A 13,354-nucleotide genomic window follows, 5' to 3' on the forward strand; every position below is an offset into this window, starting at 1 on the left:
GAAAAAAAGTCCAGAAGCTGGAGGATATGAGCATTTTCAACATTTGAATGAAGGACAGGCCGAGAATTGGACACTCTTCCCGGGTTTACATCAGTGGAGTTGTGATCAGGACACAGAATGCACAAAGGATTTGCCTTCGGCTGGAAGGGTTACGAGAGACTACTCAGTTATCAGTCAGAAGAGGGAGGAAGGAGGCAGGCATGGGTAGGGGGTCGGAAAGGAGGAAGGTAGAGTTTGAATCCTACAACTTTAAAGCTAGATGACACTTTGAAAAGAACTTAACCCACTCCTCTCATTTCTAGACGAGGAATCTGATTCCCTGAAAGATTTCGTGAATTGTCCAGGGTTGCTAAGAGATGATAGAGTCGGACCAGATGCCCCCCAGGGCTTCTGCCTCTGCCTGGTGGTGCATGCGCCATACTCCACTAGCTCAGTACGTTTTCCTCCTCTCTCTCTGTGCCCCCCATGTTCACTCTTCCCTCACCACCCTTTCCCCCACCCCCAGTGGGGGCTTCACTTTCTCTCTCTGGAGAGAGAGGTAGTAAGGGGGACCCAGTCAGCAAGAGGAGGAGGCTGGAGATGGGGAACACAGAAGCCTTGCAGTCTAGAAGGAGAAAAGGACACGCAGGGAAAGTAAGAGGGAATGAGGCAGTGGGGAAGATGATAAAGAGGTAAAATGACAGGTGACTTTTAAGATTTTTTTTAATACCATGGAAGTCCTCTGATGAACTATAAAAAGTGCTTCTCTGAGACCCAAAACAACAGGTGTATATTGGAGTTTCCTTGTAGGTGATCTTTCCTATTACAGTTGGAAAAGAAAGGCGGGGGGTGGGGGAGAGAGAAATATACCTCACTTCTAGTAGTCACAGAGGCCAGTAGGTTCCAAATCTCAGTTTTGTTTGAGTAGTAGGCATCTGTGGATTTTTCCAGAATTTATCTTAAGATCTTTTGATGATAGAAGAAATATCCACAGCTTGGCACGCTAAGCAAACAGACCCCAAGGGCTTCTCATTTACCCGTGATGTTGAGATCTCCTAGTTTCATGGCTTACCTGGAGCCATCACCAAAGAAAGAAGCAGGGTATTTAAAACTGGTTCAAGAATTCTTTTATACTTAGAAGGAAATAATGGAGACGTGTGTGCTGTTTTGTGCTTTACTTCAGGCTCCAGATTGTTCTCATGTACAACCGTTGGCAGAGACAGGGTATGTAAAGTCCAGAGGAACGAAACTCTGTTCAAGGAGGGTCTGTAGGCCTGGGGCAAGCTCCCGCAAGTCTGCGTCCACAGGGTTGAGCTTTGTCAGCTCGAGGCCGAGCCCGCAGGACATGCCTTACACCCTGAGAGGCCAGGGAATGCGTGCTTGAGTCCTGACTTAGGACCCACGCACGTGGCAGCAGTCTGCAAACACATTACAGGATCAAAGTGTTAGCCAAAGGAGTTGTGAAAGCACAAAAGTAAAAAAGCAGTCTGTGCACAAGTCCTGGGCATGACCTGGTCTTCGTGGCTGAGAAGCAGTCAGAAACACCCTCAGAAAATTTCTTGGACAGTCAGACGAGGTGTCCTCCTCCTTGGCCACATGATGGCGCGCGCACCCCGCTCACGGACAGCTCAGGTGCGTGAGCGGCGTGAAGAGCCAGGCAGCCGGGGGAGGGGAGCTCCTGTGCGGCACTGAGAGCCACTGGCAGGCTTGAGGGAGCTCGGCACTGGTCCCCATCGATTGTGCAGTGGGCACCGTGGCAACTTGCCCCCCGGGGAGCTAGCCTTGCCCTAACAATGTTAGGGCTTTCAGCGAGCACCTTGCAAAGGCACCAGGGAGAGGTTTTGATTTATCAGTGTGATCCTAGCTGTGCTCTGGGCAACTACTAGACCAAAATCAAAACACCCCGGAGTTTTGCCATTTGGGAACTTTGCCACATTATCTAAGTGGGGCATAACTGGGGACATCTGAAAAGGGGGTTGCTTCCCTATGGGGAGCAAGTGTTTTGTGATTTTAAGCCAAAATTATATCCCTTGGCAAAATTCTGGACATGGCAGCTTCATTCACATGAACTAAAATAGTAGTATGAGTTTTTACAGAGAATATGCGTGCAGATTTGGAAAAACTCTAACCAGTTATTGAGTCCCCTGTCACTACGTACGGATGGTTAGGGTTAGGGTTCACAATGATATCAGTTGCCCTTTGTAGAATTCTGTTACCTCCTTCAGGGAAATACCAAAAAGAACAAGCATTTATTGAATAAGTGCTATGTGCTGGGCACTGTGCTAGGTGCTTGATATGCATTAGTGGGGTTCTTTTTTGTCCTTAATAAGAGCCTCTGTGGGTATAGATACGTACTCAGGTATAGATTCTGACTCAGAGAGGTTAAGTAACTTGCCCAAAATCACACAGTTAGTAATGGAGGAACCCGGACCCATAGTCAGAATACGTCTGACACCTAGTCCTGTGATCATAACCTCCCCACCCAGAGACACCTTAAAGACTCCTTTTTTCCCCCCAAGATTTTATTTATTTATTTATTTGAGAGAGAGAGAGAGAGAGAGAGAGAGAGAAAACACAAGTGGGGGGAGGGGCAGAGGGAGAGGGGGAAGGAGACACCCCGCTGAGCAGGGAGCCCAACCTGGGGCTTGATCCCAGGACCCTGGGATCATGACCTGAGCCAAAGGCAGACGCTTAACTGACTGAGCCACCCAGGTGCCCCCACCTTAAAGACTCCTTCAGAGATTCCAAAATCTGGAGTGCAGCCAGCCAGGGACTTGGGAGAATGAGGAGACACATTTTCTAAAGATGTCCTTTCCTATCTCTCCCCTCCTTTGTTTCTGCTACCCGCAGACACCCCGTGGTGCTCCCCCATCAAGGTGAAGTATGGGGATGTGTACTGCAGGGCCCCTCAAGGAGGATACTACAAAACAGCCCTGGGGACCAGGTGCGACATTCGCTGCCGGAAGGGCTATGAGCTGCACGGCTCTTCCCAGCTCGTCTGCCAGTCAAACAAGCGGTGGTCTGACAAGGTCATCTGCAAGCGTGAGTAGCGCAGCCGCAGCCGTGGTGGGGCCTCGGGGCCAATCAGGGCCAAAGTTCTTGTGCTCTGAGATTAGGGCTTTTTTTTTAACTGAACGTTACTTGGTCCCCGATGAGAAAAACTCCCCCTGGTGGGCAGATGCCAGTGGGTTTGTAAGATGTGGTTGGAAGAGTGATGACACAGACCTGACGGTGTGATCGGCAGTTTGGGGAAAGGGGGGCGAGAACAGAGGTCTGTTCAACGAACAGGTTGTGTTTGTTCCGTACGTGCTAGCCCCTGGAAAGGTGCTGGGGATCTAGAAACAAGACACACATCGGCTCTGCCGTCAAGGGTCCCGGAGTAGCAGCAGAGAGCGGGGCAGAGGTGCACATCGTGCCAGCAGCACCAGGAGAGGGAGAAGTCACCGACTCCTGTTCCTAGAGACAGTCTAGAAATGTTCTCCCAAGGGGTGGAGCTTCGGGAGGCAGGGCGAGTCACTGCAGAATGCTCTCCCGGGGAAGCAACTGTGTGTCAGGGAGAAAGAAGTCAGGGGCTGACTTTTAGCTTGAGGAAAAGTCACCTCTCATTTGGGCCCCTGCAAGAGGGCGTTGTTGAAGCACCTGTGAGATGGCATTGTTATTGCAAACAGCCCCCATTTATTGAGCACCTGTTGTATGCCAGGCATCTGCCCTGTGTCCAGTTTTTGCCACAAGGCTATTGATAGGGGTGCCGATACTTTATCGTTGGGGAAACTAAGGCACTGCACTGCAGCCACGTGACCCAGCCCGTGCCGACGATGTGCCACGGTGACTGGACCCTTTTGGTGCTTTACCCACATGTTCCTGGATGCCCTTTTCCCAATTCTGGGTGTCCATCCCCCAGCCCCTGACTTGCCCCTTGGATCTTCTTCAGAGGGAGAGGAGGCTCTGCTCCTGCGGAGGACTGTTCTCTTTGTGCGGACAGGGAGAGCATCCCCAGTGGGCCCATAGCTGCCCAGGACTGACCGGTGGAGGATTAGGGAAGCCCAACTTCCTTGCCTGGAGGCAGGCCAAACTCCAGTGTCCTTCTGCCCCAGAGCTCCCCTGCGGGGGCAGGCTGAAGCCCCCCTTGCCTGAGATCCCACCTTGCCTGGCTTCCTTCCCTCCCCTGCCCTACCATCTCCACCCCTCCCTGGTCTCCCTTGGGAGCCCTTTCTAACTAAATCACTTGCACACAACTCCACGTCTCAGGGTCTGCTTCTGAGGAACCCAGCCTAAAACGGCGGCTCAGCTGGGATGCCAAGCCAAGCGGGTCTCACAGGGAACAGTGGGCCCCTTCTGTGTGGCATGCGGCCACCGCTTTGTTTCTCTCATTCTGTCCGTCGTCTTTCAATTGACTTGGCACCCGCTGTGTTTTCAGCGTTTCTGGACTCTGAAAGTCTGCGGACAAAAACTAAGAAGTGCTGAGTATCCGGTTTTCTCTTTTTCAGAAAAGCGGTGTCCCACCCTGGCCATGCCGGCGAACGGGGGGTTTAAGTGCGTGGACGGCGCCTACTTTAACTCCCGGTGTGAGTACTACTGCTCTCCAGGGTACACGTTGAAAGGGGAGCGGACGGTCACGTGTATGGACAACAAGGCCTGGAGTGGCCGCCCGGCCTCCTGTGTCGGTAAGAAAATACCAGTCTTGACGGGGCACGACTTTGGGAGGAGCAGGGTGTGTGTGTACAGTGGATTTTTAAAGGAAGCATCAACAGCCCGGATGTAAAGCATAAGCACCCAGCTTTGCTTTCAGAAGCTCTCTTCATCCCTACTCCTCTGGCTTTTAGCCTGGACCTAACATGAGTTTATATCCTGGAGCTGACCTCACAGCCGATGGCTTTTGTCGGAGTTTTGTCTCTCCCAAAAGTCCGGTTTGCTACTCAGGCCGCTGCAGACTAGCAGAGGTATTGCTTCCGTCCAGGGATCTGCCCTGTGGCACTGAGCAGTCACTGACATTTGCGGGACCGCCCTGCAGAGAATATCTGTGTGCCTTTCAGCTGACGGACGAGTTCGTTTGTTGTCAGTTGTGATGGTCAGCCAGCGCTCGGTGTGCCAAACAGGGATTTGGAAATGTTACCTGACTCTGGGTTTGTTGAGCAATGGTTCTTAAGGTGTGGTCCTGGGAGCCCAGAGCAGCACTTGAGAACTCTTTAGAAATATGAATTCTTGGCCTCACTCCAGATCTGCTGAATCAGAGGCTCTGGGGTGGGGCCCAGTGCTTTGTGCTTTAAGGAGCACCCCCACCCCCACCCCCAGGGCATTCTGAAAGTGCTTAAAGAGAGCAACTGATGGAAGACAGTACTCCTCAAACTTTAAGGTGCATGGAATCACCTGGAAACGTTGGTGAAAATGCAGATTCAGCAGGTCTGGGGTGGGGTCTAGCAATTGGCATTTCCTCAGGCCCTCCAGGGGATTCTGATGCTCTCAAGTTTGAGAACCTGCCTTAGAATATCAAATTTGGGAAGAACTTTAATACCTTCATTCTCAAAAGTGTGCCCTTGGACCAGCAGCATTAGCACCAGCAGGAAGCTTATTAGAAATGTAGCATGTTGTGACCCATCCCAAACCTGGCAGATCAAAATCTACATTTTAATAAGCTCCCCAGGGGATTCCTGTGCCCTTTAAACACTGAGGCAGACTGCTCTAGGACAGTGGTTTTCAACTCTGGCTTCTATTTAAATCTGAATCACTGGGGCCCTGGTATTTTTCCAAAGCTCCCTCCAAGTGGTTGAGAACCACCATCCCAGAGGATCGTTTACTCATAAACTCTTAGAGCTGCCAGGACCCACCCTTCCAGAACATTCTAGGCCCTTCCCCTAGTCTACAGATGAGGCCTGAGAGGTCACCTGACTTATTCAAGGTTGCATAGAACCAAGCCTGTCTCTCCAGGCTCTCAGGCCCAAAGTCCCTGAATCCAGAGACAGCTCTGGCACTGACTAAGCTAAGGCAACTGGCCATAGGAGCCTGGCTGCTATACTTTTGGTATCTGCCCATCCTCCAGAGAACTGGTCAGCTCAGTCTGCTGATGTGCTTTACCCCAAGGACTCCTTCCTGACTGCTCACTGTCTGGGGCATATGCTTCGGGAGTGAGACTGAAATTGGATGCTACCCTCTGGGGGCAGAAGTACAACAGCAACTCCTCTGGCCTCAGTCCCAGGGCTGTCTTCGTGATGGCACCACTGTCCACGGTCCTCCCTGGCAGCCGTTCTGACTCTGCAGTTACGGGGGGACTGAGCTCTAGCCAAGGGACCTTGCCCAGGGTGTGACAGAAACCCTTCGACGTCCGAGCCACAGCCTGGACCACACCTCGTACCCCTTTGATGAGAGCAACAGGTCCAAGTAAACTCAGATCACTGACTCAGATTTATTCGAGGCTTCTCTTTTTCTAGGACTTAGGTAGGAGCTTGTATTGGTCAGTGATTGGGAAAACAGACACCACGCTAGGTACTTCAAACAGAGGAGAATTTACTACAGAGAATGGGTTAAAAAAAAAAAAAATCTAAAAAGAGCCAGAGGAACAGAAGAGGAAAAACACTATGACCCGGGATTAGTTACAGCAGAAAGCCAGGCCGGCCGAGGGCTGGGGGAGCAGACGTCTGCTGCTGTCTCGGGAGCCCAGGAAGCCCTCTCTGAAGCTCCCACCAGAAGCGTAACGGCCTCCCGTTCCCAGGACGGCGCCTCCCGACCGTGAACCTGCCCGGCACCCAGCTGGCAGGAGGGGCCTGGGAAATAGAATTTTGAGACTTCCAGCGCAGGCAGTAACGGGGGATTATAGAAACCCGGAGCTGCGGCAGCAGCTTTCTCTCTGAGGCCTTAGACCTCTGCCCCCGGCTCACCGTCGTTCTCGGGGAGAAGGTGGCGGCGCGGTCCCGGTCCCGCGGCACCGAGGGCGTGCGCCTCTGGGAGAGCAGGACTACGGCCCCTCACAGCTGTCGCTTTCAGGGTCTCGCCCTGGGACGTGGTATGTGCAAGCCAGCTCCTCAGAACCACCACGCGGATGTGCTCGTCTCTCCTCCCTCACGCGGCAAAGGGCCAAGGTGGCTGGGGGGGGAGAGGAGAGGCTTGAAAATTGTCCTGCTAGGCGAGCGTCGGCCACGCGTTCTCTCGGGATCACCGTTCAGGTGTCCAGATCGTGTGCGGCCATGCGAAGGACATGCCGGCCGTTCTCAAAAAGCAACAGGCATGGCTTAAGCTGGACCAGATGGGGCTGGAACCTTCCCAGCGGGAGAGAGAAAGAACTAAGAAACGAACCCCAATTGCAGGGGATTTATCGTAGGGTTTGCCAGGGCAAGGCTCAGCCATCCTGCGGGGGCGGGAAGGGATCTTGTGCCTACACTGAGGTGGGAGTGGCGAAGAGGGGACTCGTGAGCCACCGGAGAGCATAGAGCTCCCAGGAAAAGGAGACACAGGGACAAAGCAAGCAGGCAATTCTTTTCTTTGATTTTGGTGACAGATAAGCTGGAGTGTGTCCCCAGTGAATGTGACTCCAGGGATGTCCTTGACTCTTTCGGCTTTAAATGGATTACATGAGTTTAATCACTTTGTGTGTTGGCAAGGCTAGGGGGTCCTTGAGCATATCCCAGAGCCTCAGACTATTTTAGATGCTGACACATGGTGGCTGAGTAGTTCCCAGATTGCTACACAACTTCTAGCAGCGCATCTTGGCCAGAGCTTTGCTGAGTGCTGAGAAAATCGTCCCAGCTCTCCGCCAGACCTGGAGGGGGAGAGAGAACCCTGGGCTCGCTCTTGACTCTGAGGTGGTCAGTCCTGTGGTCTGATTCGAAAGTGCCGTGAGTTAAAATTAATTCTCTTCTGCAGACCACACGCTGGCGGCGGATTCAAACCCATGGTTATTTCCAAAACAGATAGAGCAAGAAGTCAGTGCCGGGGAAGAATCGTACTGCAATTGCAGGAGGGTAAACTATTTAAAGAGCCGCAACCGCCTTTGACATATAAAACAAGAAAACCTTGGAATGAAACAACTGTTGTTTTTAGGGGATGTTTTTTCTTTCTTTCCATTTGTAGTTGTTTTGGCTTGCACTGGCAGTTAGATAGAACAATGGACAGTTAGAATTACAAGTCCTCATCTAGAAACCAGATTTTGAGTTGACACGTGATTTTTCCTTTAGACCAACCCTATTTCCTGGGCCAAAAGAGGAAAAGAGGGGCGCCTGGGTGGCTCAGTCAGTTACATGTCTGCCTTCAGCTCAGGTCATGATCCCAGGGTCCTGGGATCGAGCCCTGAGTCAGGCTCCCTGCTCCGCGGGAAGCCTGCTTCTCCCTCTCCCACTCCCCTTGCTTGTGTTCCCTCTCTCGCTGTGTCTCTCTCTGTCAAATAAATAAATAAAATCTTTAAAAAAAAAAGAGGAAGAGAAAGACATTAAAGAAAGTTTAAAAACCCCAGATAATGAGAACCCAGCGGATATCTTGACATGCAAAGAGCCCCATTTAGCTGTTTTAACAAAGGACAATGTACAAACCAACTTGGGTTTTAGAATTGCTTTCTGCTAGTTTTGTGTTGTCTGCAGAGCAGAATAGATTGAGAGAGTCAGGACAAACGAGATTCTGGAATAAAAACTTCTCTGAGATTGCAGATATGCATGCACATTGATGGAAGGCTCTTCTGGCTCTCAACTTTCTGACAGGTGGACTGACCGACGGGGAGGTTTGCTGGGCTGCCCTGCCTTATTTCCAGAGATTCAGCTGAAGATACAAACATTATGGGGCTAAGAATAAACGTATCAGTGCGTTGTTGTCGATCTTAAATTATGCTAAATATTTCCTGGGTTGACAAATACACATCCTTTAAACTTTCAGGAAGCTAGTGTCAGCTTTGAAACAACTGAATCGATTGAGATAGTGGTGGACTTTTTCCCCTGGCCTGATTTGTTAGTGCAAAGCAAACAGGTAAACTTCTGGTGTCCATCTCTAATATAAACATACCACCAGCCACTTTTCAGTTGGGCGTCTTTTTGGTGAAGACGGTGACTTTTCACTGTGGAATTCATTGCTTCCACTCTTACCTCTTTTGTTCATTGGGGAAAATCTTCTAATACCTTCCATGATACCAAAGAATCAGAACCACTTCCCAGAGACATCCACAAAGATTATATTCTAGCTGGGGGAAGCGAACAGTTGGGTAAGTTTTCAGTGTCTGTGTTTGTTCTGCCTCAGTCACTCTCTTCCTATGCCCCATAAAGTGGCTACTTCCTCCCTCTGTCACCAACCTCAGACTATTTTATATCTGTATCAGTAATCTATTGCTGCATAACGGACACCCCAAAATTTAGTGACTCCAAACGACCATGTTATTTTGGTCCAGGTTGTTTGGGTTAGGAATTTGGGCAGGGCTTGGTGGAGACAGCTCATCTCTGTTCCACATGGTAATGGCTGGGATGACTGATTGGGGCCAGAGGATCCAAGATGGCTTCACTCACACCTCTGGAACCTCAGTTGGCTCTGCTGGCTGGGGTTTGGCCGAGTCTCTCTCTCTCTCTCCCTCCCCCCCTTCATAATTTCTTATCCTCCTCACATGGTCTCTTCAGTCAGATAATTGGACTTCCCTTAGATGGCAGCTGGCTCCCAAGACAGCGAAAGTCAAAGGTGCCAGACTCTTTAAGGGCCCAGACTGGGGACTGGCATAGTGTTACTCCCTTTATGTTCTGTTAGTCAAAGTGAGTCACAAGGCTGGCACAGATTCAAAGGGAGGGAAATCGACTCTACCTCTTGGTAGGAGGTGCTGCACGTACATAAGGGGATTATGAGTAGCTATCTTTGTGGGAAATGCACCACAGTATTTTTTGTTCAAAATCAGTGCTTGGGAGTCATTAATGAAATACACCTTGGAAGATGCCATACAAGATGTTATATATACAGGAGTAGTTTGAAAAAACTGGTGTGACTGCTTATATACCAGTTCAGGTACTATTAACAAGGCCAAAATCATAATGCTTCAAATGAGACAGAAGTTCTCTTCTTACATACATGTTTGTGCTTAAGCAGCCCTGGGCAGTGTCCTATGCCCCAGCTCCCTCTCACTTGCTGTTCCTCAGTCTAAGATGGCTGCTCTCGCTCCCGGACACATCCACATTCAAACCAGGGTAGAGGAGGGAGGAAAAAGAAAAGGGTATGCTCCTCCCACCCTTTTTAACAGCACAGCCCAGAAAGTTGCCCACGTGACTTTTCCTCACAGCCCATTGGTCGAACCCATCACATGGCCACGCCTAACTTCAAGGGCAGCTGGGAAATGTAGTCTTTGTTCCGGAAGGCCAAAGGCCCGGGCAGACTTCTCTTGCTATAAAAGAAGGGGGATTAGAGAGTGGGGGAACAACCACCAGTCCCTGCCACATTGACTGTACAGAGTGAGAGCAAGTTGGTGTGAAAAGTCAGGGATAGAAGAAGTGAGAGAAGCAGCAGGTAGAAAGCCAGTTTGCATGGGGTATGTAGGAAGTCCGGAAATGGGCACTGAATGGAGTCTGCGTGTTGTGAGGAGCGGGGGCAGCCCTTGACTGGGGGTAAGAATATCATCTTGCTTTAGAATGAAGCAGAGAGAGGACACCCCCCCCCTACCCCCCCGCCCAGGTCGGGCAGTCCCAGATACAACTAACTGGCATGTTCTAAAGCACCTATGAATCACACGTCTAGAAGTCATCTTCAAACACAGATCTCCAGTGGAAAACACTATCTGAGGAAACATTTTACCATGCAGTTAATTTATAGCCTTAGTTTAAAGGGCTTTTTTTTTTTTCCTTGTTACCTGTTGGCCAGGATACTATCCTTTTGAACTTCTTTCTTATTTCTACTGTGCACCTGGTGAGACTTTTGAGGATTCCCAAGCTTGTCAGATAAACAGTAGTTGATACAGTGAAATATATTTGTTTCTGTTATATATATATATTTTAAAGATTTTATTTATTTGAGAGAGAGCACGAGTGGGGGGGCGGAGGGGCAGAGGAAGAGGGAGAAGCCGACTCCCCGCTGAGCAGGGAGCCAGCGTACAAGGGGCTGGATCCCAGGACCCCAGGATCATGACCTGAGCTGAAAGCAGATGCTTCACCAACTGAGCCACCCAGGTGCCCCTTGTTTCCGATATTTCATATGCAGAGAGACGACTAGAGCACAGAGGAAGGACACAGTTGGTCAGGTGTCTCCCGCGAATGGGCAGAGGCCAGGGTTTCCACACAATAACTGGCTCTGTGGGCATCCTGACTCAACAGGGAATTGCAATTATGTTTCTATAGTAACTTTGTTCAATTCATTCATGGAAATTTACGATCACTTATAAAAAGCAATGATGGCCATGGCTGTGTAATAATAGGCCTAGGTTTCTGGAACATCTGCTGAAGGGAAGGCCAGCTGGTCTTGTCAGCTGAAAGTGAGGGCAGAATGCTTGAGGGTGCAACAGAATCTGCTCTTTAAGGATTCAGAGCAGAGCTGTAGCAGGCGACCCCGAAAGAGTGTACGTGTTGGAGGAAACTATTAGGTCAGCAGCAGGCAGACACGCAGAAATGTTTGGCTTAGTAAGATAATTAAAAAATATGTGATCATATCTTAAAATCCCAGACTGCAGAGAAATTCCACAAGAGAGGAAATACTTCCCAGTGTACAAATGAGGATGGTAATAACAACACTTAGTCTGGTGGGCAGCAGGGAGAAGTCAATGAAATAATGCAGGCATAGTACTCAGCCTGGGGTGGGCTAGCAGGTTGGTTCAGCAAATGTTAGCTATTATTTTTAAAAATATTTTTTTATATTTTTTTATTTATTTGAAAGAGAGAGAGTGAGAGAGAGCACAAGACAGGGGAAGGTCAGAGGGAGAAGCAGACTCTCTGCTGAGCAGGGAGCCCGATGCAGGACTCGATCTCAGGACTCCAGGATCATGACCTGAGCCGAAGGCAGTTGCTTAACCAACTGAGCCACCCAGGCACCCCTAGCTATTATTTTTAATTATTGATTTTTTTTCCTTGTTTCTAGTTTGGAAGAGCACTGATTCTGAAAAACTAGGCCAGTTTCGGCTGATCATTGTTAGCTGGACATAAGCTGGCTTTCGGAAGCTCTGAGAGCCTTCACCCATATAACCTAATTTGGAGCATGTTTGTTCATAATGTCAGTACGCATGGTTGGATACAGAAAACCCAGCACATCATTCAGATGTTTAGTTTACATGACGCAGAGACTAGAAGTATCTCTTCACTCGGACAATGTCGTCCCAAGAAAATATGGGAACACAGTGTAATTTTTGCATCGAAATCTGTCTCCTGTCCTCATCCCTCCCCTTTTGCTTTAAATTAAAAAAATAAATAAATATGCTTTCCATGATGAGCGCGCCAGAATTGACCAGCAGGGGGCAGGTATTGTATACTCGTCATTGTGATTAACCCAAAGCTGTGAAACATTCCTCTCAATTATACATGTATGTCTTCTGTCACCTCTTGAAACAAAAATAAAAGGATTATTTTTTTTAAAAAACTTAGCAAATGAAAATAGACACCTCAAATGCATTTAAAGCATGTTCCATTTCATCAGAACATGTATATACTTTATCAATTTTGAGAGGCATATTGTTGTATATTTTAATACCCCTGAAATTGGGACGCATCTCAAAATGGACTGTAACTTAGATGCCATAATATGGTAGCTACTCGATTTGGGATAGCGTATTAAGGTTCGTAAATTCATCAACACATGACATAGAATACATATGAATTTGGATACCCGAAGGCAAAACTGTTTAACAAATCATTCATAATTTGTGACCCTAAATAAAATGAGAAGTTATTAGACAAGACGTAGGAGAAAGTATATGAAGACTATACATAGTGCGTTAGTCTCTCAAAGATGTTTGTGATTCGGAATCAAATATTTAATTTTCATTCAGGTTGTAGCATAGCCGCATTTAAACAATTACCAGTTGACATGGAAAGCAATACACATCTAAATGTTGTTAACTTGCTAGGCCATCTTTATTTTTTTAAGATTATTTATTTATTTGAGAGAGAGAGAGAGTACACACACGAGTTGGGGGGAGGGGTAGAGGGAAAGGGAGAAGCAGACTCCCTGCTGAGCAGGGAGCCCGATGGGCTCCATCCCAGGACCCTGGGATCATGACCTGAGCTGAAGGCAGATGTTCAACCGACTGAGCCACCCAGGCACTCCTAGGCTGTCTTTAAATACATTCTCTACCTGTTCCGAATCAAGTGGAACTTACAAAAGTTTGAAGCCCCCACCCTGCCCCGGTGACTTCACTTTAGCTATAACAAAATGAAATCCAACCCGGTGAGGACTGACATCTCATTTATTTCTAGCCCTCATTGCCAACCCATCCTTGATACTGAGGGAG

At 48.9% G+C, this 13,354-nt stretch overlaps 1 protein-coding gene across 3 annotated transcripts in view; it reads left to right on the forward strand.

Annotated features, from left to right (window-relative positions):
* Positions 1–13,354, forward strand: part of SRPX (sushi repeat containing protein X-linked) — a 155,740-nt gene that overhangs the window by 94,461 nt on the left and 47,925 nt on the right. For 2 of the 3 annotated variants that reach the window (XM_036088271.2, XM_078065211.1), the window contains 2 exons: positions 2,830–3,021; positions 4,467–4,643. In XM_036088271.2, coding sequence (XP_035944164.1) covers positions 2,830–3,021; positions 4,467–4,643 — 369 coding nt within the window. Of the gene's footprint in view, positions 1–1,162; positions 1,204–2,829; positions 3,022–4,466; positions 4,644–13,354 lie in introns of all 3 variants that reach the window. The other variant, XM_078065212.1, reaches the window with a different exon arrangement.

This window comes from Halichoerus grypus, chromosome X (genome assembly GCF_964656455.1).
Source record: "Halichoerus grypus chromosome X, mHalGry1.hap1.1, whole genome shotgun sequence".
Lineage (NCBI taxonomy): Eukaryota > Metazoa > Chordata > Mammalia > Carnivora > Phocidae > Halichoerus > Halichoerus grypus.